General features: G+C 34.0%; 5 protein-coding genes across 7 annotated transcripts; 3 read left to right on the plus strand and 2 right to left on the minus strand.

Moving 5' to 3' along the window:
- The first annotated feature begins 452 nt into the window (after positions 1–452).
- Positions 453–8,486, plus strand: LOC133317809 (zinc finger CCCH domain-containing protein 18-like). Of its 3 annotated transcripts, XM_061519699.1 has the most exons (8): positions 453–673; positions 1,371–2,287; positions 2,371–2,526; positions 2,621–2,800; positions 3,455–3,528; positions 3,741–3,893; positions 3,983–4,076; positions 4,499–4,866. In XM_061519699.1, exons 2-8 carry the CDS (start codon positions 1,389–1,391, stop codon positions 4,545–4,547), a joined length of 1,605 nt encoding a protein of 534 aa, XP_061375683.1. In that variant the 5' UTR covers positions 453–673; positions 1,371–1,388; the 3' UTR covers positions 4,548–4,866. The 3 variants fall into 3 exon arrangements, with proteins under 3 accessions (XP_061375683.1, XP_061375684.1, XP_061375681.1); XM_061519700.1 differs by lacking the exons at positions 453–673; positions 4,499–4,866 and adding an exon at positions 8,361–8,486 and having other exon boundaries at positions 1,308–2,287; XM_061519697.1 differs by lacking the exon at positions 453–673 and having other exon boundaries at positions 1,308–2,287.
- A 3,014-nt stretch (positions 8,487–11,500) lies between these two features.
- LOC133317805 (transcription termination factor MTERF9, chloroplastic) lies at positions 11,501–14,213 on the minus strand. Its single transcript, XM_061519695.1, has 6 exons — positions 13,914–14,213; positions 13,691–13,757; positions 13,498–13,613; positions 12,732–13,421; positions 11,895–12,505; positions 11,501–11,823 (listed from the first exon to the last, which is right to left on the minus strand). The coding sequence occupies exons 1-5, from the start codon at positions 14,175–14,177 to the stop codon at positions 12,188–12,190; spliced, it is 1,455 nt and encodes a 484-aa protein (XP_061375679.1). The 5' UTR covers positions 14,178–14,213; the 3' UTR covers positions 11,501–11,823; positions 11,895–12,187.
- Positions 14,214–14,464: 251 nt separating this feature from the next.
- On the plus strand, positions 14,465–16,697 carry LOC133317808 (uncharacterized). Its single transcript, XM_061519696.1, has 4 exons — positions 14,465–14,744; positions 14,887–14,936; positions 15,031–15,112; positions 16,137–16,697. Exons 1-4 carry the CDS (start codon positions 14,504–14,506, stop codon positions 16,181–16,183), a joined length of 420 nt encoding a protein of 139 aa, XP_061375680.1. The 5' UTR covers positions 14,465–14,503; the 3' UTR covers positions 16,184–16,697.
- A 5,383-nt stretch (positions 16,698–22,080) lies between these two features.
- On the plus strand, positions 22,081–23,882 carry LOC133317802 (scarecrow-like protein 21). The gene has a single exon (XM_061519691.1). The coding sequence runs from the start codon at positions 22,081–22,083 to the stop codon at positions 23,716–23,718; it is 1,638 nt and encodes a 545-aa protein (XP_061375675.1). The 3' UTR covers positions 23,719–23,882.
- Positions 23,883–23,966: 84 nt separating this feature from the next.
- LOC133317789 (uncharacterized) lies at positions 23,967–25,056 on the minus strand. Its single transcript, XM_061519679.1, has 3 exons — positions 24,852–25,056; positions 24,039–24,580; positions 23,967–23,972 (listed from the first exon to the last, which is right to left on the minus strand). Exons 1-3 carry the CDS (start codon positions 25,054–25,056, stop codon positions 23,967–23,969), a joined length of 753 nt encoding a protein of 250 aa, XP_061375663.1.
- Between the last annotated feature and the right edge of the window lie 1,874 nt (positions 25,057–26,930).

Here is a 26,930-nt window from a genome sequence, read left to right on the forward strand (position 1 = left end):
CACTGTTCCCCCGCACTCCGAATTAGTCCCATAGCCGGCTCAAAGAGTCGAAGCTCGTGAGAATATCGGAGGGAGCCAACTCATCTCGAAAAGATAATTAGAGTTGGGTAATTCCAAAAAAAAAAAAAAATGGAGACAAGAAAATCCACCTTTGTGTCGCTCAAAACTTCCAGAGATATATATACACGAGAGTGCCGACTTTACTGTGCAGTTGAAGAGTCGAACCGTCGAAGTCCTAAACTTAGCACATTGGTTTTTCCGAATTATTATTATTATTATTATTATTATTATTATTTTTGAAAAAAAAGAGATAAAGGGTGTTTTTGGTAATTGAGGCAGTTCCAAGCAGTTATGGGCTTCGAGGATTAAGCAAAATATTATGCCTCAAATCTCTGACTATTTAACAGGTGTGCATGATTTTCAAGAAAGCTTAAAACTTTAAAGAAGACCAAGATTACAGAACACTGTAGAGTCAGTAACATATCAGTGTAGTGCTTTAAGAGTGTGTGTGGGGGTTACTGGGTTCAACTATTTGATTCTACATAAAAAAGAGGGAGAGAGGTGGAACCATCAATTGGGTCTTTGCTACTCTCTGAATTCTGAGCCTTTTCAAAAGCATTCCTCTTTTTTCTTTTAGGTTTAGGATGATATGGCTCTCTGAATGTACATGAAGGTCTGAGTGTTTTTTTTTTTTGGTATAGAGATTAAAGCTTGATAGAATGAGAAGTGTTTGAGATTAAACCAACTTTTTCTTAATTTTGCAAAAAAATTGTACCTTTAAGCTCCAATGTTGAAATGCTAATGCCGGTTTGATGTTGGTTAGTTTCCTTGTAACCATTTGTTTTCAATTGTTGTTTTTTAATTTTTGCTGTTTGTAATTCGGTCGGAGAGAACGCACGTGATTGTTTCTGAGCGTGATTCCTACTCATTTCCTCATTAGAAGCGAGTCCCGTTTCTGCTCTGCATTAAAGATACTTCCTTTTTGGGTGGTGTGACAGAGAGATTTGAGGAAATTATAGTGCACTATGGAGTGATTTTCAATTCTGAGAATCTGTCCCTTTTCGTGTCTTGCGAGGCTATTTATAACTGGATTCATGGAATAGGGTTCCTTTTTGTAGAAGAAAATTTGTTTTTTTTTTTGTTTTTTGTTTTTTGTTTCCCTTGGGTTTGTTGAATCTCTTGTTCAAGACTTGTCTTTATTATTAGTCAATTTTTATGGTATATTAGGTATGCTATTTTTCTTTTAACATTACGACATTGTTTTGTTTTTTCAAAATGTTTAATGCTGAATCTCTTTGATGATGCTTTGTTGAGTTTCTTTCTGAACAGTATTCACTCATTTTTGTCAACTCTCTTGGAACTTTTCTCAGTGATAAGATAAGAACGCTATGGATATTTCAGACTACACAAGGATTATCTTTGATAAAATTAAGAAATTCGAGCCGGAGCATGTTTCCAAGATAGTTGGATATCTCCTTTTGCAAGACCATAGTGAGCAAGAAATGGCTAAATTGGCTTCATGCCCTGACCATTTCATCCGTGAAGTGGCATTTAAGGCCAAAACTGATCTTCAAAGGTTAGCTGCTAAATCAGCCATGCTTGCAATTTCACCTCCTGTCAACCCTCAACAAGGTTTAAGCCATTTATCAGTGATCTCACCCAGAACTCCTACTTCACCACCAAGCTTCCAGGTTCCCTCTTCCTATTGGGATCCACAGTCTGCTAGCAATACCAATTTAGAATTTATGGCAATGAATAACTTGGGTTCTATCACAGAACTTCAGAAGCAGACACAACTGTTCAGTTTGGAAAATCATATAGATCCTGTAAATGCTGTAACTGGAGGGATTGCTCATGATTATTATGGCTTAGATGCTTCTGCAGTCAATTTGGGTGGAAAAACTGGTAGAAGATTTTCTGGCATATCCGAATTTCCCTTAAAGATCTGTCACTATTTCAACAAAGGATTCTGTAAGCATGGAGCTAGCTGTAGATACTATCATGGGCAAGTTTTCCCTGAGATGTATGGAAATGATGCTAATAACGAGGATCAGGTGGTTTCGCCCGGGTCATTAGCACAGTTAGAGTCAGAAATTGTTGAGCTCCTAAAAACAAAAAGAGGCAATCCAATTTCAATTGCTTCCCTTCCAATGGCATACTATGATAAATATAAAAAGGTACTGCAAGCAGATGGTTATTTAACTGAGAGCCAGAGACATGGTAAGTCTGGCTATAGTTTGACAAAGCTTCTTGCGCGATTAAAAAATAGTATTCGGCTAATAGACAGGTGAATTCTTATGAATTTTCTGTATGTCTTATGTGTTGGATGTCTCTTACTCTAATTTGACTTTTTTTTTGGTTGATTTACAGACCTCATGGGCAGCATGCAGTAGTTCTGGTAGAAGATGCTCCACAATACATGCAGAGTGGAGATTTTGCTCACAATATTAGTGCATCACGACAAATATATTTGACATTTCCAGCTGACAGCACTTTCACAGAGGAAGATGTCTCAAACTACTTTAGGTAAATTATATTTTTTGTGTAATAGTGCATGTTCTCACTTCCTTGCAGAACTTATATGTGTTAACTAGTTGTTTTTACTTGTTTTCCTGTGTAGCACATTTGGGTGCGTAGAAGATGTTAGGATTCCATGCCAGCAGAGAAGGATGTTTGGATTTGTGACTTTTGTTGATTCAGATACTGTTAAGGTGATTTTGGAGAAGGGGAATCCCCATTATGTTCGTGGGTCTAGGGTGCTTGTGAAACCTTACCGGGAGAAGGCAAAGGTTATTGAAAGGTGAGTTCCTTCTCTATTTCTTTTGTTGACTTTAAGCTTTTACATTTTTAGTCCATGTTTTGAAGGGCCGGTTTGGCTCAGCTCAGCGGTAAGCTTGCTTGCCGTGGTGTGTCAGGTCGCGGGTTCGAATCAGCCTCTCTGCAAAAAACAGGGGAAAGACTGCCTAGAGTATTCCCTTCCCCAGACACTCACGAAGTGGGTATTTGAACTGGGTCGGCCCTCTATTTTTAGTCCATGTTGCAAAATCAAAGATTAGACTTTTAATTTAAGCTTGAAATGATTGTATAATTGTCATTAGTATTGACAAGAGTTAGTATAATTTGATGAAAAAGCTTATTCCTTGGTGCCGATTCCCAGGTTCTTAGTTCTTCGGTTCTTCCTCCATGTGCACCCTGTTCCCCCTACTTATACTAATACTAATATAGAGTTTCAGGGATTTAGCATCTTAATCTCTATAAGATATGAACCTTAAACCTTAACGTGAAGTTATGGTTAATATATAGTTATTTGAAGTTTCAAAACCAGTGCGTTGTCTCTATATATTATTTAAATGTATAATAAGATTGACAGAAAACAGATGTAGTATCTTGAACCAGTATTGAATTTAAGAGATCTTACTAGTTTTTTTGTATGTGCATCTCAATTTGGATGCAGGAAGTACCCAGATGGACTTGAGCCTGTTTATTATTCACCACACTATGGAGATGTGGACTATGAACTTAATTCAAGTGAGTTTGATATTATCTAGTTTGAAACCTAGACTACTTCTTCTTGTTAACATTTTAGAACATCCTATAGTTTGTCTTTGTGATTAGCTTTCTCATCCAAGTTCTCTAACTGTTTTAATTTTTTTTTTTCTAATATGCAAATACTCTGCTTTTTTTTCTGTTCCCTTTTGTTTGAGAAGTCTTTGTACAACCTAATGCACAATTTTTTGTAGTTCCTAGAAGTTGGGGGAACCCTAGATCTCTAAGGAGACAGCTGATTGAAGAGCATGAGCAAGCCCTTGAATTGCAGAGGAGCCGTCTTGCAGAGCTGCAATTTGGCCAAAAACCTTTTGGCTTCTCCATGGATGGGTTGAGCGTTTCAGATGGTGTGTGATGATATGGATTTACATATAAGTTTCAGTATGTTGTACCTGTCCTTCTATGTTTTACTGATTGAAATCATTTTATGGTACAGATCAATTCAATTTTCAACCTGCAGAATCTTTCAGCTATGAGCTGAATGACAAACCCAGGCATACTACAGACACCAACTTTTCTGATGATAACAGGTATGCATCAATTTATAATATATTTCTCTTGCCATCCCACAATCCACTGCCCACCCTTCTCAGAAAAGTACATTATAAATCTGGCTTTTATATATTTTCTGCCCAAGTTGACACATTCTTTTTACCTTGGTGAAACCTCCATTAACTATAGCTCCTTCATATTATTTACTAAAATAACTTGTTAAGCATTGTTTCATTTGGTGATTTCGGCAATAATATAACACCATTCTTCCTGTCAAAGAGCAAATCTGAGAGACTTACTAAAAGTTACTTCTGCTTGTTTACAAGCTCAGAGTGGATAACATTTTGTTTTAAAACAAAACATGCAGTATGACTGCCACACTTTTACTGACACAATTCATATTCATATTTTGTTGACTGTGGATGATATTTATTTATTTATTTATTTTAATTTTATGTAGCGGTCAAGTACTCGATCTCCCAGACAGTCCATTTTCATTTCTCCAATAGAAAGTGGGATTCAGGCAGTCATAGTTTCCGAAACACACACAGGAGAAATATAGAGTTAAAACAGACACAGGTTAAAGGCAGCAACTTTCTTTTGATACATAATACGGTTGAACTATTTTCTCAGCTAGCTCAGCAGTTTAGTTAAAGTCTGACAAGTAAATACAAGTTGAAGAAGAGACCTTGGAAGAATTTTCTCTTACTGGAATTGGTTGGAATTAGTTAAATGATACATGTAAGAAAATTATAGTTTTAATTACAGAAGGGTGACAAAAGGTTTGGTTTTTAGAAGATATGTAGTTTGGAAGTTTTATGAAGTCATTAGTTGGATAAAAAGAACTAGGTATATTGCTATCAACAATTTTCATTAGAACCTTTTAGAATCTGTGGCTATGGACAGAGGAATTTAGTTACTGAACGACTCCAATAATGGTTTACAGAAGAATTTACTGAACAACAATAATAATCGTTTATAGTACTTCCATTAGAAGTATTTTGTATTTTTTTCAACTGCTTTTGTACGCCCAAGTCATTTATCACTGGCCTAAAAAAACATTAGAAGTTCTTTAGAGTAAGTAATCAGAGTTTCTTGGTTCGAAACGGCTTAATTCCTTGACCTCCAAGTCAAGTAGTAGTTCTGCATTTTTTTGTTTTTTTTTTGTTTTTGGGTTCCCTTTTCTACAGTAAGTTATCTGCAGTAAGTCCAATATGATGTCGTATTGGGGTGGAAATCATAATGTTTTTGTAATTTTAATTTATTTTAGGGTTATTATAGTTTTTATAATTATAATTTTTTAATCTTTCAATATCAAAACGACATCATTTTGAGAATAAATGCAGATAACTTATCTGCAGTAACTACAGAAATATTTCTGATAAACTAAACCAACGAAAAACAGATAAGTTATTTGGATTTACTCTTAAAATGACATCGTTTTGGGATTGAAAGATTAAAAAATTATAATTATAAAGACTATAATAACCCTGAAATAAAATTACAAAAACATCATGATTTTCGTTTCAAAACAACGTCATATTGAACTTATTGTTGATAACTTATCTGCAGACACCGCAAAAAAAAAGCGAATCCTTAGTTTATTGCAAGTTTTGAGAGAAATTTTTGTCTAAAACAACAATGTTTCATCTTAAATAGGTCCAATGGGAATTGAATAAGGCGGGCCATAGTTTGACAAACACATTTATTAATTCATTCATTATTGGAAAGTGACACTCCTGCAAAGATTTGAGAATTGGGTCTACCTAAAATGTAGTGCTTGTACATTATTAAAAATGAATGAGTATTAGTTTTCATAATCTTAATGTATAAGTTAAATTAGTGATTGTAAAAGTACTAATCATGTTGGTAGGAAAAGAATATCCAGATTCTAAAATGTAAAGTGACTAAATTAGAGTTTTTCTCTCTCTTGGTTGTGCTGATAGAAGGAGCTTGATTGGCTTCTAGCATTGTTTCCAGGTTGAATTGTTTTCATGTCTTGTTTGCACTTCAAACCAATTTGTTTCCTCACATTTCCTCCTTTGTAACTCAAAAAGAAAAAGTAGATTATCAATTGTTCATGATGATGCCAACGCTAGATGACAAGCTTGATTGTTTTAACTTGCATTTTGCACTATCAGTTTATGTTCAATTATTTGGGACAATGACCAAAATATCACACTATTCATAAAAAATTACCTGAATGTTACATATCAGAATTTTTTTTCAAAAATACCACGTCACCTAACTCGTCACAACACTTGGCGAGTTAGGTGTGGACACGTGACAGCAGGTTCATGGCCATGTAAGCCGCTGCACAATGCAACGAGATTACGTGGTATTCAGCTTCTGCCACGCAACATAAAACCCTAGGCAGTTTGGCGTGTTACGTGTCAAATTCGTGTCAAATTCGCTATGCTGCATAGCATGTTACGTGTCAACTTTTCTGACATGTGGCTATACATGCTATGCTGCATAGCATATTATGTGTAAGTAGCCTAGGTTTTTGGTCTAATAAACTCACCACTCCTAAAAATGATTAATTAACAGTTCTAAAATAATTTAAATTAATAAAAGTAAATTAAGCTAAATTTTTTTGGTGAGAAATTAAACTAAATTAATTAAAAGAAATAAATTAAATTTAATTCATTAACACTCTTATATAAAATTAAATTAGTTAACATTTCAAAACAATTTTAACTTAACATAAACTAAATTAAATGAAATTAATTAACACTCCTAAAAATAATTAATTAATTGTTCTAAAATAATTTAAACTAATATAGACAAAATTAAACTAAATTAATTAAAAATCATAAATTTAATTTGATTCATTAACACTCCTATATTAAATTAAATTACTTAAAAGTTAAAAATAATTTAACTTAACATAAACTAAATTAAATTAAATTAATTAACACACATAAATTAAATTAAATTAATAGTCCTAAATTAAATTATTTTAACATAAGTTATTTAAACTAAAATATTCAAACCAATATTAATTTTCATTAAATCATTTTATTTCAAAATACAAAATTCAATAATTAAAATTATCCTATAATTTATTAGACCACTATGATGCAAACAAATATTGAGCTACTTACACATAATATGCTATGCAACTGCCTAGCATTTTATGCCGCATGACAGGTTGTGGCAGAAGCTGTTTGCCACGTAATCTTGCTGCATTGTGCAGCGACTTACGTGGCCAAGAACCTGCTGCCACGTGTCCACACCTAACTCGTCAGGTGTTGTAGCGAGTTAGGTGACGTGACATTTTGAAAAAAAAAATTGGTCCGTAGCATTCAAGTAATATTTTGTAATTAGTGTGGCATTTTGGTTTTGTTCCCGATTATTTTTTTTAAATAAAATTTTTTTAGGGAAAATATGCATAAACTATGCAAGGTATGTGCACATTTTAGGCTACTCAACATCTTTCAGCAGGACCAAGTGTTAGGCTTCCTCCTTAATGCTAAGTCCAAAGTTCATTGAGGGGTTTGAAAAACCCTAAACCTTATTCCTTCCCTATAAATGCATTAGTTGTGGGATGGAGGTAGGTTAGAAGAAGAAAAAGAAAAAGATTGACTTGTGAGATTTGAGGGTTTTAAGTGAAAAGCTCAAAACTTTGATTTTGAGAGCACCTCTAAAGAGAAGCTTGAATGATATACCTCCTTAGGAAAGTTTGAGAGAAAACCACCATAGTAAGTGTACCACCATTGTTGGCTATGAAGCACCGACACTTCAAAAATCCTGACGTGTCGTGTCCGACACTTCCCGACACTCTCTGACACTCCAACACTCCCCGACACTCCAACTCGTATCATAAAAATTCAAAAAAATGTTCAAAAGTTGTGTTGCGTTGAGTTTTTAGTTCCAACTATTAAATTCGTTGGGATATCTTATGTTTCTTTGCAAAATTGATGAATATTATAAGTTTATTTTCATTTTTTTGTTAAATTATTGAATATTAAATATAATATACACTACATAAATTAAAAATATTATTTAATAGCAAAATGTGTCCTAACGTGTCGAAATCTAACATTTTTTAGAATTAACGTGTCGGAGTGTCGTGTCGTATCGTGTCACGTGTCCCGTGTCGGTGTCGATGCTACATAGATTGTTGGTGATGCTAGATCTTTTGTAACTCAATATTTTCATAGTGGAAGTCTGATTTTGGACTAGTGTCCTGTGGATTTTTACTTCTTTACATTGGAGAAAATTTTCTCATGTTAAAATTTGTTTGTGTTCTCTCTTTCTTTTTCTCTCTCTTATGTGTTTTTCGTCTTTCTACTATACTGGCCGATCTGTTAATACAGGCCGCCCGATTGAAGAGCCGAACTCCTAGCTTGACGTTTGACTTTCATAAAGATTTTTTAGCCGATTTAAGGCAACTGAGTTCCCAACACCAAGATGGCTTGAGTAAGAATATATGAGAAGTGTGCAAGTTTATACAAACATTTTAGGCTGGCATGATTTTTTTATCAGGAGAACTTTTTTAACAGGAGAACTCGAAGCCCTCGTCTGTACGCACAAGATACAACGAAAGGATAGTCTATCTTATCAAGTTGTGAATGGATTTTATATGATAAGGATAATTTTTTTATTTTTTTTGGAGACTATGATAAGGATAATGTTAAGTCACAAAAAACACTACTTTGCATAGTTCACAAGGAAAAGTTAGTTGCGGATGAATTTTGTCAATGCAATTTCACGGGGCAACGTGCATAGTTGATTTTGAAAAGAGAGAAAATGAAAAGTAATAATTGTTGTTATATAAGCCTTGTGATTCATTTAAAATAAATTTAAAACTTTTTATTCAGAATTAATTTGTTAGGATAATATAGAGGCTGAGTAGCGAGTCGTGCACATTAAAGTTGACAAAGGGGTGAAGATAATAATAATTTCTTTGCATGCCCATGCCCATGCCCATTCAAATTTGGTAAGTGATTTAGAGCGCGTTGGAAGAGCTCACTCTTTCTATTAGTTTTACTTATTTTATCCCTGAAATTTTATCATTCAACAAATGTAATTGCCTTTATGACAATCACAAATCTCTCTCTCTCTCTCTCTCACACACACACTTGAAATCGATCATTTTAGAGAAGATACCGTACCAACGTCGAATAAGATTTTAAAGCTATTTGATCATTTGATGCATGTTGGTTAAAGCATGCAAATATATCACGGAGCATAAAATATAAAAATAACACCAAAAACACTTGTTTTGTGATTGAAGTGGAAACAACCATTGAGTGAAGTTGGCGAAAGTCAAGTAGTCAACATGACAAAAGTTATGGGAGCCTGTAACAAATTTTGATTTATTAATTTTTGGGTGAAAATCTATTTGCAAAAAACAATCCTTAAAATCCCTAATCTGACGGTGCCTTGTTCATTACTCCTTCGATCATTCAGATTTAAAGGAAGATATTTGTGAAGAACTAACGGAGCTAATCCATTAGAAAGAGTGACCAAGTATAAGAAGATTCAAAAAAACTATATTTTTTTAGGTGTTGATTTGTCAAAAGTAGTCATTATCTAGTCTACTTATGATGTAAACGATGATGTCAATATTTTCTACTTCCTTGCCTATAAAAGGAAGTTTGTTTAAAGAATGATTAATATCATATTTATAAAATGAACAATGATTTCAACTTTGGCATCATCTGCTATTTCAGTGAAACCCACATTTACCTTTTTGAAGATTATGAGTTTACTGGATCGGGGACATGCTGAATGAATTTAATGACTCAGGGCTGGGACCATGGTCTGCATAAGATAGCAATTAGCCACAACCAGTTGCTCTGCACAATAACAAAATTTGAACTGTGATTACAATTAGGATCATTATTATCCTGCATGAGTTGAGAAGATAAAGTGGGAAATGCTGATAAAAGTATATAATTTTAGGTTCAGATTATACTGAAATCGATTTTTTTTTTTTATATCAATTACGTAAGCAATATTTCTAAGATTGAAAATACAAAATGATTATTATTCTTCAACTATTTAATTTTCATTTGCCATCCCAACTCTCTTTGATAAGAATGTGGAAAAATTATGCAGTGAACTATTTTGAAGTTTGAAGTTGGGTGCCAGTTGATTGAAGGACTATAATATCGTCAAATATTTTGTTGTTATTTTTTTTTTTTGTACATTAATATCATCAAATATTTAATGATGTATAACTGTGTCCAGTAACATGGTATAACACGATAAGAACGTAGTGGAATAAATTTTTCTATATATCTTGTGCCCTACATTTAGCACTCATTAAAGGAGTCAGTATTTGTGCAAATACTCTAGTGAACTGAATGACCAAGTATACCTAATTATCTATTTTTATATAATAAATTAGAATCTCCACACTTAGAAATGAGATAATTTCTATACATACTCTTCCTATCCGTTAGATGTATAACTTTTGTTAAAAATCATATCTTTCCTTATATTTTTTTTTTTTTTTTACATTTAATATTTTTGATTCCCTTTTTTATTCCTTTTGGTTATAAGCTGAAGAAAATACATATTTTATTAATTTATCTGCTTGATCAAATATAACTTATTTACTTAATCAATTTTTTATTTTATTACATATTCCTTATTTATCAAATTTTTATATACAATTAAGCATATAATAACATTCGATTTTTCTCGTTCTATTTCAGAATAACCATTCACTCGAAATCGATCTGCTTCCGTTTCGACTTTCCTTAAGCGTGCTCGGGTCAAGGAAGTTGGTGACCTGATGACAGGGGAGCCGGCGACCGAAGCCCCGGTGAACGGCGGCCGTAACTATAACGGTCCTAAGGTAGCGAAATTCCTTGTCGGGTAAGTTCCGACCCGCACGAAAGGCGTAACGATCTGGGCACTGTCTCGGAGAGAGGCTCGGTGAAATAGACATGTCTGTGGAATCCAACGGTACAATAAAATAAATTTCCAAAGTAAAATGTCCAAGACCCATCTTTTCTACTTCAAATTATACTAGAATATTAACTATTAATCGACACAAATATTAATATGTATAACTTTTATATACAATCTGATTACTAATACTAAATTATAAATTGAACACAGTAATATATAAAATCTCATAAGCTAAAAAAAAAAACACGTATTGGCCAATCTATTACCTATTTTCTCATGATTTCCTCCTTTGATATGGATATCTTTGTCATTATCACAATAAAAAATATCATTCTCAGACATGAATCAAACAATATTCGAGGGAAAGATTTTATTTTATTTTTCTGATAATACATGAGTGAAGGATGACAGTGATGTATTACACCTACTAAAACCTCAAGTTGTCAATCTGAAAACCAAAAAAATCTCAAAAAACCCCCCTCAAGTTGCATGTAATATCCAGAAAATAAATAATAATAATAATAATAATAATAAAAATAATTATAATAATATGAAATTTAAAAATAGTAAATAAATAAATAAATATCCAGAAGCAAGTTGGAATTGAATTACAAATCCTCTGAAGCTTAAAAATAATGTTATTTTAACTCGTACACGTGTTACAAATGGCTGCACGGTAACAAATGTGTATATATGGTGATGGTGATAAGTGTAACAAAAGATGTCCTACTGATTTTGAGATACACAGAATATAAATACCAATGAGAAAAAAAATGCAATATACTAGAGTATATAATTGAAGATAAAAAGGGAAAAAGAAATTAATAATGACGGAATCCATACGCTGGATCTTAAAGTTGATACAGCTTCTTTCTTCAATTTATAGAAATGAAAGTTCGCAAAATTGCCTACAACCTGCAGTAAGTTAGGGGTTAATAACAACAACATATTGAAAGTATTAATTATTGACTATTAAACAAGCTCACCTTACGGTGGCAGACTGCACCACGAGCACTTTGTAAACAAGTCTACAACTCCAACATAAACAGCAATAATAAATTTCACACAAGAGGTTGAGCAGCTTCAGCCGAGATTAAGACACTGATATTTGGGTGTGTCATGAAATCACGTGCACACCAGTATGGCAGACAGCTGAGTAAACTCGAACTATTGAGCTTCAGGAACATTTTATAGTAACAAGTTGCACGAAAAAAGAATTACAAGAGATTTCTCTTCCAGTACTCATGCATGTTGAATAACAAAACTTGATTCCGATCTGTCACATTTTTCTTTCATATTTTTCAGCGAATTTTCGGATTAATAATCTCTGACGAAATGCCAAATATTTATCCAGACTAGTTCCAGCCCATTGTTCACAAAAGCACTCATCAGTTGGAACTAGAGATCCAAGTGGAAATGGTCCTTTTGGAGCTTTCTTCAGGGAAACCAAGAACCTATGACGAGGTCGAATTCTCTGGTCCAAAGACAAGCTAAGGTACATCGGGTATTTGGTCAAGGATTGCACCTCATTGTGAAGTTCATTTACCAAGTACAAATACTTGGGCTTTAGGTTCTCCTCCAAGGACAGAGATAGCACCTGCAGGCTCAGGAGTCAACAAGAGATATAAACTATTCTTCACATTATAAGAAGGATCAATCCAAAAGATAAAAAACATGACTATATAATCTAACATTTATTTCATTTCCCTTGTTCTTTCTGTGCAAATGTAGGGTAAACTATGATAAGGAAGAATGGAAATGTGGGACAGTAAAAAAGGATATATTTCATATATCAATAACGAAGAAAATAAATGCAAAATAACCTGTGTAAGGCTAGTCAAGACTTTCAAGATGTCTGAATTTTTCATTCCTATGCTCCTTAGAAAATTTATTCTTGGCAGTAATCCATCATCTATGCTGTAATGGAGAAGCTGGGGATGTTTCTTCACCATCTTCACAATGCTATCTCTGGGTGCACCCAACTCTTTTGTAAGAAACATATATCGAGTATTCCATGAAATGTCAATACGCTGGACAAGAATTTGTGGGCTCAGCTGAATGACTTTACTCAAATCCTTTTCCTTGATGCCAACTTCCTCAATTAAATATCTCACAGTTGGTTTTAACGAATTCTCAACACTATAAGAAAACAGAGATGGAGCAGCAGCAATGATTTGCCCTATTCTGGAATTAGGTATACCCAAGCCCATCAAGAAAGCAACATGAGACTTTAAATTGTTATCCACTGTATACTCCAGAATTTGTGGCTGCCTCAAAAGGATTCTTCGTACATCTCTATGTTTAACACCAACACTAAATAAGTACTCCAACCTTTCCTGTGCAGAACATACATTGATTTGAAGTGATGACATGTGCCTCGCATACATTTGGATAAAATGTGATTCCTTAATTCCAAAGGTGGTCAAGTAATCAAGAAGTGGTATCCATTTCACATCCAAATCAATCTCTTCGGACAACCGTGGATACTTTTTTTCCTTTAGATTTCTGCCAAGCTGCAATTATAGCACCGCAAGTACATTAAATGGCATGATTTGACACTTAACAGCTTACTGTATCACCATTTGGTACCTTTCCACTGGAATTTAGTCGCAAGGATGCCAATCTCTCACTTCCAGGCGTTTTAGTGCTTTCTCCATTGTTAAAAGATCTCACACCGAACTCCTTTTCTTGTTGTCTATCTTTTCCTGCAAAAACAAGGTTATGCAATGTTCAACTTTTCTCTTAGAAACTATTAAGACTAAGTAAAATCTTTCAAGCATACCTTTAATTGCGTTTGACTTAAATCTCTTGCTACCAACATCAAAGTTAGCAGGCTCAGCAAATTCCTCCTGGGTACATGTTCCACAATCAATGAAAAGGAAAATTAAAAACAAATCTCCAAACGTCGATATCAAATTTCAACAGATAATTAAACATTATAAGTTGCTCATCTTAGAATTTGAAGATGAAATTTCAAAATTGGAAAATGGAATTACAACACTTACATTAGAGAGCCAACCATCGTCGTCGTCGTCGTCCTCCTTCTCCTCCTCAATTCCTTCATCTTCTTCATCGCTGTCGTATGGCGACAGGACCTGTCCGTACTTTGACTTCCTATTGGTCTTGAGAATCTTCGGATTGGAATGCGCCGCAAGCACCACCGCCTTGCTTCCTCTTCCGTCGATGCACGATGAAGAACCAGAAGACGAAGGAGGAGTTGGACAATATAGCAAGGGATTGTAAGGATAGAGAGAGAGAATAGCAGCCATTCCAATTTCCAAGAAAGAAAGAGAAACAGAAAAGAATATACTACAAAACCCTAACAACCGGAATCTCAGTACTGTTAGGACAAGAGGTTTATCTTCTTTTTCTATCTTGGGCCTGCCATGGGCTTTTTACGAGCAAGCCCGTGATACCCGATTCTCGTTCTTAAACGGTGTCGTTTTTTAGTTGATGCATATCTGAAACATGAATCACACAGTTATTTGTGGATGGCACGAGCCCGTGGGTTAAAATGGCCCACGTGGCTTTTTTATTTATTTATTTATTTTAATAACAGCTGTGTGTTGTGAATTGAACCGGTTGGGCCGTTGCCATGGAAGCAGCTGGGTCTTGTTTGTCTTTGGTTTCCTTAACGAGTGCGAAAACTAGAAGCAGAGTGAATTGTTCGACAACAAAAGCAACGGTTGGATTTCCTGTGAGAAAAAGTTGCAATTTTTGGGTTCAGAATGAAAGAAGAAGATCAACAACAAGGGTGGGTGCTGTGAATGATGTAACAACAGTACTTGACTCGGCTCCAGTGGAAGTCACGTGGCAAATTGTGGTTGGAACTATAGGTATCACATGAATATCCCTTGATTCTCACTTCCTTTGATGTTTTACTTTTATGTTTATCTGTCCATAACGAGAAGGGTGTGTTGTGTTGTGTCAATATTTGGGTTTTGATTTTCTGTGTGCTTGTTCTTTTGAGTTTTGCAGCTGGGGTTACACCTTTTGTGGTGGCAGGGATTGAATTTAGCAAAAGAATTGTAAGCCACTATTTTGGTTGATTGGGGCTTGGATCTAACTCACAAATTATGAATCTCGTATGTTTTATGTCTTCCTTATGGAATATTGTTACAGATAGCTCAAAGAAGATGTGAGTTCTGTGGAGGATCAGGGCTTGTTCTTAGGGAAAAGGACTATTGCCGTTGCCCAGGATGTGGTATGGTTGCATTCTTTTCTTCTGCACGGTTGTTGACCCCTTGGCTTTTCTTTTTATTCTATGATTTTTATCTACATTTTGATTCTAATCATTTTCATACTCTAGGTCACCCTTCATTTTTAAAACTTACTATGTATGTAAGTATCACATATATGTTTCTTCATGAACTACAAAAAGGCAAACCCTAAGGCTCCCTGACTTTGCAAGGGCAAGGGTCAAGGTCCATTATACGCTGTTTTACCTTTGTATTTTTACAAAAAGATTGTTTTCTATACTCGAATTTGTAAGCGCAATTAAAATAAGAAGGCCCAATGAGCAATTAAGTATACAGCTTAGAAAATGTCATTGTATGCCTCTTAAATATTCCTCATTTATGGGATTTTTAGAGGAATTTTGATAGGTCAGTATTTTAACATCAAACTAAGTATCTTGGCTATATGTAGATTTAAAATCTCTTCTTTGATATGACTATTTGAATTATTCAGACTTGCATAGAATGCCCAGGAATTGTAGAAATCCCTGGACTCCCAAGCTAATTTGAATATCTATTTGTTATATCAAAGATGAGATTTTAAATCTACATATAATCAAGATGCTTAGTTGTCATACTGAGAATCTTTTGATGTTAAAATGTCGATAAATGGAGATTTTTTTTCATAATTCCTTTCATTTTGGTTTTGTGACGCTTGATATGATGGTCAGTTCTAAAATTCGTTTGGTAATTCCAGCAGTGTAATTGCAATGCCTCTAGTTGGTCTCGTGTAGCTTCCGTTTCAATCCCTCAATTATTCTGGAAATCCCAAGAGGGAGGAAGAACTGGATTTTATAACCTTAATATCGATTTAGAAATTTTGTAAATTATGATCATAACATAATTATCAGCTTTAAGTAACTTGTTACTTCTCATTGTTTTATTGTTTGTTTATTTTTCTTGTCATTTATGTGATTGTGTTGATCTACTTTTGAGTTAGCTATTCGTGTAAAGTCGATTACCTTACAATCTTTCATATGCTATCTATTGCAGGTGGATTTCTTCCTTGGCAGTCTTGGAAAAGATTCTTTTCTGGTTAATGTCTTATACAGCTTTGCACAACCATACTCAAACAGTGACAACTGTATTTTAGCTCAGATTCTATGTTTGTGGGAACAATCTCTATCATACACCTATGTAAAAACAACATAATAAAGCTATTTGCAATGGTTACCACTACAGACTTTATTGGGAAGATCAAGAAATGGTATTTGCTACCTTACTGATATACTCTAGGAAAATTCTCTGTGCACCAATGATGAAAAATAAAAGTGAGGAGTTTCTTCTGTGCTCAGATCAAGATGCTACACATGTTTCAGCATGGTTGAGATCTATAATTCAGCTATGGTTGATCTTGCAAAAGTGTAGCTTGATACCAATATTTGACATTTTGTTTTTTAAAAAAAAAAAGTGGTAGAAGCTTGGTTTATCCCTTGCTCTCTTCTTAAACGCTTGGAATTCTAGCTGTTTATTCATTGTTGGTTGTTTCTGTGTCTAGGATTCTGATTGAATTGACTCCAATTTTAAGTAGCCTTCACACTCAAAATGAGAGTCCCTTTTATATTTTGAAAATATAATTTATTTATTTTTCCTTTACACCAATCATGCTCAATTCTCCAAGTTGAACGCTGAGTGGAAAAACAACAGCCTCCTGTATAGTCCTTAGCTTAAGGGCGTGTAACATTTCTTTCCATCCAATGCAAGTTGGTGGAATTTTTTTCTTTATAATTATGAGCTTGACTCGTGCATTCAATTTATAATGTACCTCGTATTGGGGTGGTCAAAATCTGTTTTATTCTGTCAAAAGCCATGTATGTTAATTGAACATTGACATTATAAAATCTTTTTACCAATACCAATAATGCCATACACAAGGAGAAATAGACAAGGAGAAGACTTTTGGTGCTCCTTGAACACCAATTTTCCAGTGATTCAAACCAATGAAAATGTGATAATTACTCAGGACAGAGAAAAAAAAAATTTATACAAGTGTCACTCGTTTGATAAAAAGACAATATCAAGAGTACTAAATTTTTTTCCATACACAAGTTTCTTTTTCAATTAGGCAGCCTAGATGATTCTTCTTCTTCTCTATAACTATGTCATTCTGATGTCAGATACGCGTAAGACAATTAATTGTTATTTGACTCTGAACTACCTACTGTAGTCTACACAAGTCTCCAACAAGATCTGCGAATATTATCTTTTTCTTCGTCTATGTTTCACTGCTTTAGGACATTATTATTTATTAATGCATGAGCATCTTATGTCTGCGTGGATCATGCAGTAAGGTAAGACTTTACTGACAAAAAAAGTACCACGTTAATAGTGTTGTATCATTGTATGTACGGATCAGTGCATCCGCTCTGCTACAAAATATATTTTCATGCCTCGTTGCATTTAAGAATTGTTAATATTATTGGTAGGGGTCAACTACAAATTTTGTACTTTCTGTATTCGGGGGCCTAATTTTCGCTAGTACTGTTTCCTCATGCTTATCACAAACATAAAGTAGAAATGGACTAAAGAGAAAAAGCAGAAGGAAAATTCAGATCCAATTCAATTAGTGTTCCCTTTGTCATTTTCCATAGAGGTCTCCTCAACTTATTAGTACTTGGAAATTTTAGACTATTGATCTGTAATTTTTGGATCATAAATTTCACAATGCAAATGATTCAATTCATTTGTTGGTAGATCTTACATAAAATTCTAACCAGTGAATCAGGTCTCCAACAGTCCAACTTGAGATACCTAAACTTCAGGTCCAACATGGGTAATCAGAAAAATGTGAGGACTCCTTAAAATGTTCAGAAGTCAGAACTTTGGAAAACAACAATGTTTTCTAGACAAAAGTAATGCTATAGGCTTAACCAGTTGTTTTTGAATCCGGGATCTCATGTAAAGAATCATAATCATATAAAGATAAATTAATAATAATAAAAAAAGAGAAAAAAATATTAATATAGATAGTTACAAAATTATAACTATTGCTTCATTTTTTTATGGTTGTAATTTTTTCACATGACCATATCATATTTTGTTTTTACATGAGAAGATATATTTTCGTTGTTTTTTGTTTAGTAAAAGTATTTTTTTTAAATAAAAAAAAAAACAATGAATAACCATTGCGAATCTATGACGCGTGGATGACAAGAAATTCATGTCATTTTATATTACGATAATGACATAATCTGGGCGTGCAGCATGCTGGTGTTAAAAAAAAAAAAAGAACAACGCACGAGTTTAAATTCAACTCAACTTCTACAACGAGATAGCATCTACAAAATTTGGTTTTTCAACGCTCAAGTGACAAAACAAAACACTTGGCATTTGTACTTTGAAGCATATAGTGATACATTTATGGATGTAGGTGTGATTGCCGATTGAAGGGTTGAGGCGAAAGTGACGTATCGATGGTTAAGTCCAATTTAGACAAAGATTTAAAATTGTGCACAAACGAAAGGGAATTATGTGACAAGGAATACTCGTACAAAGAAAACATGGATTGATATTTTGAAAATGAAGTAAACCGTGTGGGGCTATGTTAGAACAAGTAACAACAACCTATTTACCGACACACTAATATTTTCTCTTTTTCAAACAACTAAGAAACACTAATACAAGAGAGGTCAAAGTTATTACTGTTAATTCAATTAAGGTTAAAATGTAAGAAACACCCTAAGTCAATTTCGCAAAATTGATAAAAAAATTTCTCATGTAACATAGCAAAATATGCCTATTGATTTCTTATGTGATTTTTTTTATGTATGTAAAATAGGTTTAAGTTAACCCCCAAGGTAGCTCAGCTGGCAGCTGAGTTCCCAAGGGATTGCTTGGTGCAGGGATCAAACCATGTCTCAAGCAGTTTCTTGAAAAATCTTTGGGGGCCAGAAGATAAGCCAAAAAAATTTCGGTTGGGGGATTAGTCTCGTCCTTTCTCCGGTTGCGAAGCTTAGTGCACCCACTGTTACAATGAGGGGCTAGCCCAAACGGGCTGTACCCCGAGGGCATGGTGCCCGGAGAAGGTTGAATGTGGATACCTCCTGGTAATGTACCAAAAAAAAAATAGGTTTAAGTTTAAAAAGTAGAGTTGTTAAATTTTTAAGGATAGGAAGAACTTTGAAAATGACAGATAATTGAGGATAGTTATTTGCATCTGGCCTTTAATTAATGTTTATGTTGTCATGCACGTGCGTCTGTATTCAGAGAAGTGGAAAACAAATAGAACATGACAGATTGACAGCTTTAAAGTTCTTAGTAGTACACATATAATATAAAGTTTTATAAGAGTTAGGTAGGAAAAGTGATTCTGCAATGTTTTAAAAATTTGTTTTGTGCACTTTAATTTTTTTCTTCTTCAAAAAGTATAGGCCCCATAAAATATTGTGTGTGTAGAAAAGTTTGTTGTGTCATGTTAAATGACAAATGCAAACCCCTATAATATAACATGAGAAAATACATTAATATTTTGATACTTACAACCTATTTTCGTTTACAACTTCTTACAACCATATCTTAACCGTTGATTTTCGTCAATCAACGGTTAAAATTTTCGTAAATTAAATTTATTTATTAATTATTAATTCACAATAAATAGCAACCGTTAATTAACGAAAATCACTGGTTAAAATATATTTGTAAGAGTTTATAAACTATCTAGGTTGTAAATATAACCCCTCCCTTTGAATTTTACTTTATAAGTTAAATGAGCATGTAAAAATTTTCAAGTTTTAAAACTTAATGAAAATAATATAATGGTTAAAAGGGGATTAAGAGGAATAACTCAAATTCAACTTTAAAAGTCAAGTTTATTATGAATGAAAAAACGACAAATTTTAATACTAAAAAAGACGACAAATTTGGGAGATAATTATGGGGAACGATATTGTAACAACCAAGTTATGTTACTACCATGTTACTACCAATCAATCTCACCGTTAAATCGATTATGTTGATCCAACAGTTATATTTATTTTCATCTTTGTATGGTCATGATTTCTCAAATTTAATACTTTATATATATTTCCACCTTTGTATAGTTATGATTTCTTATATTTAATGCTTTCACTTTAAATATGGGGAATCATAACCATACAAAAAATGAAAATAAATATAACCGTTGGATTAACATAATTAATCTAACGGTGAGATTGATTGATAGTAACACGGTAGTAACGCAACTTGATTGTTAGGATACTTATATAGTATTATTCTTAAACATGGTTGAATACGTCTAGTAACATCAATTAATTTCAGAAAAAAACTAGACTTTTTCATTGCTTGAGTAAGCGTTCCTAATTTCGTATAAAAAAAATAGCATTCAACAACCTTGTATTTGGTGTAACCTCCAACCTTGAATAAAACCAGAAAAACAAAACCTCTATATAGCATATGCATGCCAACTCCACATTAAGGTGATAAAGTCTCATTTTACCAACAACAAAAAAAAGGTGAGAAAGTCTCAGCAATTATTGAACTGGTTCTGTGTTGTTTTCGCTTCAAAGTTCAATTCATACTTTCCTTTTCATTAAGGTGAGAAAGTCTCAGTAATTATTTAACTGATTTTGTTTTATTGGTTTATATGAGTATGTTGAGGGAGGGAAGTGATTTTACCATAGAGGGTCTGTGCTTGTTATCAGAGCAGAAAAAATTGTTTTTTTTATGGTATGTTTAATGAGAGAAATGATTTCCAGGTTTCAACCCCTTCTGGTTTATAGTTCAATGAGCTTTTTTATTTTGTCGATGGTTCTTAGGTTTTTTTTTAGAGGGAAAACTTAGTGGATCACTTTAGGTATTATTGAGTCAGCGGGGTGGTTGATCAAAATTTTTCTGTTTCTGTGTTTCAGTGTGTTTGGAATTGAATGATTTTATATTTGAATGCCTTTTTTTTTTTTTTTTTACTTTTTATCTTGGAAGTCCCTCTTCCAGGAAAGTAGTGATCAAATGTTTAAGGTTTAGCTATGTCTCATACAAAATTTCATCTTTCTATGTAATTGAGTTGAAGTTTAGAGCATGCTTCGAGAATTGAGTTCAAGAAAATACTAATGGATCTTTTGAATATCCATTTAAGGAAATAAAAAACCATGAATAGCATCACCTTTTTCATTTAGAAGAAATAAAGAAAAAGAAAAAAAGAGAGGAAGAAAAGGTGTTGCTTTAAGTAGCAGTAGGTGCTCCAAAATTCATCATATAGTTTAATTCATCTTAGCCAATTTCCATTTCTTGATTGCACAAATTTGAAATCACAAACAATAACATGTGGTGGAAAGGGAAAAACTAATGCAGAGACAGATTAGTAATAAAAAGATTCAAATAAAATGATAAAATTGCAGTAGAGTTCAGAGATTAAGAACTATTATATTCTGTACACGTGGAATGTGAAAATCAGACACTACCTCTTTGGTATGCTGCTAGTTCGAATAGTATATAATAGATTTGGAAAATATAGATTATGCTGTAAAGAAATTTGCTTTTCTAGTTTTAAAATGCTTATTCATGACTTTAATAAATAATCCAACTCTGTTCTTACTGGTTTCCAGCCTTTATTTGAGTAATATATTCCATAAACTTTAATTTCTAACCTCAAAGAATACCAGTTTTAGGCAACAGCCTCAACACTACCTGCTTCTTATACCATCAGGATTGAGACTTCACTTTTGCTTAATATTGTTATAGCTCTGGTTTTTTTTTTTATCTATCTTTGTTGCTTTAATTATTGTGTTACCTTTTCTGCAGAAGATCTCAGGTTTTGAGTACACTGCTCTTGTCCAGCAGAAATTGGATTGAAATGTGGACAATGATCAACAGAGCTTAAAAAGTAGAAGTTACTGACATTTGTTGTTCCAACAAAGAGAGCAATCAGAAAATTTGGAAGTGTTTGTATCAGAAACATATTTTACTGTTGTTTAAGTATATCCAAAGAACCGGTTATTTTTCAATGCAAACGTCTCAGAAACATAAAATGTCCTTTGGCTCTGGCTTGTTCAGCACGGAGCCAGAGCAAAATTTGGAGTATTGTTGCTTTCTGCCAAGTGAGAACCTAGAAAACTACTCATCCTCTGATAACAGTAGCCATGCAACCTACCCTTCTTTTCATACTTTAGAACAATATTCCACCCTTGAATCTTCTACAAACAACAGTTTCCCTTACCAACATTCTCCATCTACTGTCAGTTTCTCACCTTACAATAGCCCAGTCTCAAAGCTCCAATCAAAATCATGTGTGTTGAGGTCACAGCATTCTCTTGAAATTATTAGTGATTCACTAGAAAATGAATCTAGTTTGACACATGACCACGATGAACTGATGCACAAGATAAGGGAGCTCGAAAGTGCTATGCTGGGACTTGATGCAGATGTTCTGGACATATATGATCCTGTAACTCCACGTGAATCTGATTCATTCTTGTTAGAGGCTGAGAAGTGCAAGAAAATGAAGGAGATGATATCTAGAGGGGATTTGAAAGAGATGCTTTGTACTTGTGCAAAAGCAATGGCAGTGAATGATATGGAGACAACCGACCGGTTGATGTCGGAGTTGCCTAAAATGGTGTCGGTTACTGGCAACCCAATCCAACGATTGGGTGCATATATGTTGGAGGCTCTTGTTGCAAGGTTGGCTTCTTCAGGAAGCACAATCTACAAAGCCTTGAAATGTAAAGAGCCTACTGGGAATGAACTCCTTTCGTACATGCATGTACTTTATGAAATCTGCCCATATCTCAAATTTGGGTACATGTCAGCAAATGGAGCAATTGCTGAAGCCATGAAAGAGGAAAGAAAAGTCCATATAATCGATTTTCAGATTAACCAGGGAACCCAGTGGATAAGCCTAATTCAAGCTCTTGCTGGAAGACCAGGAGGAGCCCCAAAGATTAGAATAACAGGTGTTGATGACTCTACTTCAGCTTATGCTAGGGGTGGGGGGCTTGATATTGTTGGAGAAAGGTTATCAAGACATGCACAATCATATAATGTACCCTTTGAGTTCCATGCTATAGGAGCTGCTCCTACTGAGGTAGGACTTGAAGACCTTGAACTTCGACCTGGTGAAGCTATTGCTGTGAATTTTGCAATGATGCTGCATCATGTACCAGATGAAAGTGTGGACAGTCAGAATCATCGAGACCGGTTGTTGAAATTGGCAAAGTCCTTGTCTCCTAAGGTAGTGACACTGGTTGAGCAAGAATCAAATACCAACAACCTCCCATTCTTCCCCCGTTTTGTTGAGACAATGAATTACTACTTGGCTGTTTTTGAATCAATTGATGTTGCACTTCCAAGGGAGCACAGAGAAAGGATTAATGTGGAACAGCATTGTTTGGCTCGAGAAGTTGTCAACTTAGTAGCATGTGAAGGGGCAGAAAGAGTGGAACGTCATGAGCTTCTGAAGAAGTGGAGATCACGCTTCATAATGGCTGGATTCACACCATATCCATTGAGCCCCTTTATTAATTGTTCAATAAAAAATCTTCAGGAAAGCTACCAAGGACATTACACTCTTGAAGAGAGAGATGGTGCTCTATATCTTGGTTGGATGAATCAAGTTCTTATTGCCTCTTGTTCTTGGAGGTGATAATCCAATGACAACTGGTTCATTTTTTTTTTTCTGCAGGCTTTCAGTTAGTTTATGTATTATTCTTATACTCTTTCCGTGAATTCCTCATTTCATAGTCAAATTACTCTTTGATTTGTTAGAAAGCATACTAGATTTTATGTCAATAACACCAGTACCAGCAATCAGGACTATATATTCTGAATTTTGGTATGTAGTGTGTTTTAGAATAGATACCCCTTACCAGAGATAAAAAGAATGTTGACAATTTATACCTGCAAAACATGTCAGCTGAAAATTATTACAAAACAAAAAAGAATAGAACTGGGATTTTTAATTACAAATTTCTCTAAGCTATATTGCATTTCTTCTAATCCAGTTAAGTCAGACCCTTCATATTCACCATCAACTTCATTAACAGCAGTTCCAGCAATTATCCTGCAAACAATTGCAGCTCTTTTCACATTCTTTGCTCTTGCAGTGGCATTTGTTCTATTACTCAACTCTTTGCCACTTGTATTCAATTGAATCTCGGCATATTCTGTGTTGAAATTGTATTGAATTATTCGACACAGACAACAAGATGGGTCTTTACAGAGATCATAAACTTTCTTCACAGATTTCTCTTGGAAACATCTCACTGTAGTGCCATAGAACCGCAACAATTCATTTCCATCCACTGTGCTCCTTGGATGCCTTGGAAATTGGTCACAGGAGTTCTTCTTCACCTTTTCTCTGTAATTTTCAAACCTTTCAAGAACTTCTGCCGAGTAGCTCACCCTGAGGACTGTTCTAACCTTCCTCAGTGGCTTTGAGGTGTTCATCCAAGCTTTCTGAAAAATCATCTCAACAATTTTTCTTGATGGGTCTCCAATAATGAGCTCTGCCAAAATTTTATAATGAAGAGGAAATAGTTAATAGCTATATAACATAGATAATGAAATAAAGGATATAAAAGAAGTTGGAAGTATACATGAACTGCTCTAACTAGTTTCTTCTTACAAGCCTGTTACATTCATTACATGGATTTCTGATAAATCAGTAATTCTTATATTTCAAACTCCATTTTGAAACTCATTGGAATACTGTTGAGTTATGAGAAAGCTCAAATATTATGTGTTAATGCAAATAAGAGCAACAAATTAACAATTTACCATGAAGCCGTGCCAGTGGTTTGCTTGGCCTAGAAACTACTAGGCTAGCATGAGTTTCCATTAAAGGACCATTATCTCCGTTCATTTTTTCCTTTTCTGAAACGTAGTTACATCCTTTGCTGCATTTTGTTGGCTGCCTGATTACATCGGTGAACTTGTTTCCACATTTAACATTATCCTTCAAGGAGACCCACAAGGCATGCATCTCTTTCTCTATTCCTCTTCCTCTCTATGTGTGCGCGTGTGGATTGAAATATATAAAACACAAAAAGAATCGCTTCTTGTGTAACTATTTGTCCCAGAAACATGCAAAATTTTACAAGTGACAAAAAATAAAATAAAGTGCATAGATGATAGGTTTTTTTTTTATTTCTTTTGTCGGTTTGGAGCCAGTAGTTCTTTGATTTAATTTAGTTACAATGTCAATATCACATGGCTAGCTAATAAAAATTTACAAAAGCCATATAAAATCTACCGGTTTGAGTCACAAAAATATGCACCTAACATTTATTTATTTATTTCGGTTAACCTTACCTTTACATTTTATGAAAAAGAAAAAGCAATAAGCACAGCTCTAAAGACAGAAAATAAAAGCACAAAGAAACATGGCCATGACTTTTTGAGACCTAAAGAGTCATGTCTCCAGCATTGCTTTTTACATTCACATAGTAAATAAAGCAAATAAGAGTTCGAACTTTTTTTATCTCTAATTTCTTGATATTTAAATTGTTTAAAAACTATAACCTTTCACATGCTCTAAAGGATTTATAGATGATGATATGGTAAGGATAAAGAAATGCTCATGGGTGGCTCATCTGGCTCTGAGGGGGAAGGATCAACCAGAAACCATATAGCTCTCCGGTGGATAAATGGGGCATGACGTGGCTTCATCATTCTTCAGTCCTGTCCAAACTAAGACAAATATACGAATTTAAGAAAGTTGTACTCGTTTGCAGTGCAATTAAAGACCAACGTGAACATGTCAGAATAGTTCAAAGATAAAGCCAAGAGAATCCAATCTTTAAGGATTATTCCATCAATAGTCCAAGTAGTAGCATGCAAATCCAATTGATGATGGATTAATAAAAAGTATTCTTCATAAATATGAATGTTTTTTTGCAAAATAATACTAAAATTCTTCTATCTCGTCCATCTAACTAGCACATTTAGTTCTACACATTTACTTTTTCGCCAGAAACTGTTATTCTGGCAGGATTCATTAAACTTTCCCACATTTTGGTTTCATTATAACCTTTTATTTTGTTGCTCTTTTTTTTTTTTTTTTTTTGCATTATATCGGAATTGAACACACCACTACACTACATACACCTAACACACACACCCCACACCACTAGGCTAATCCCAGTGGATATATTTTGTTGCTCTTTATAAGAAAATTCTTAAATACAATCCAAATATTACACTAAATTAATCACACCCTGACATGTGAAAACAAAAAATGACAGCGGCTAGATTGATGTTAATGTAAAATGTTACTATAGGAATATGCAAATATATCTATTCTTTCTGTCAGTTTTCTAGAAGTGGCACGCACAGCACATTTATCAATACTGCGGTCCCCCTCCCCAAACCACAGGCTGAAAGGGATGGAGCGTATCCTTTTTGCTACTGAAACCAAGGAGTGAATAATGGGCTTCGGTTTATCAGTTGATAAAAAGGATAAGGCATGTGTAATTATTAACATTCAACCATTATTTCCTTCGTACTACCTAGAAGCTTTCATATTCCTTTTAGTTTTGTCATTGGTATAACTATGGAACCTAAATACAGAATATTATATTAGTATCTTATATCTCAAGCTCAACTTTGACTAACAAAAAAAAAGAAAAAGTTTTCCCAGGATGAAATGGAAACTGAGATGAGAATTTGTATTTATATTTACTTGAATAATTTTCATCTCCTCCGCTGGTCACAACTGAATGCATCATTATTCATACAAGAGTTGCACTTTCTACACACTGGCATTCATAATTCCATATCACTTCCACATACTTGTTACGAGTTTTTCATATGTCAAGAGAGAATAGATACAACTATTTTACCCACCAGTATTCCTTC

Source organism: Gastrolobium bilobum, unplaced genomic scaffold (assembly GCF_033153095.1).
Source record: "Gastrolobium bilobum isolate Gb01-03AN ecotype WA unplaced genomic scaffold, APGP_CSIRO_Gbil_v1 utg1481, whole genome shotgun sequence".
Taxonomy (NCBI): Eukaryota; Viridiplantae; Streptophyta; class Magnoliopsida; order Fabales; family Fabaceae; genus Gastrolobium; species Gastrolobium bilobum.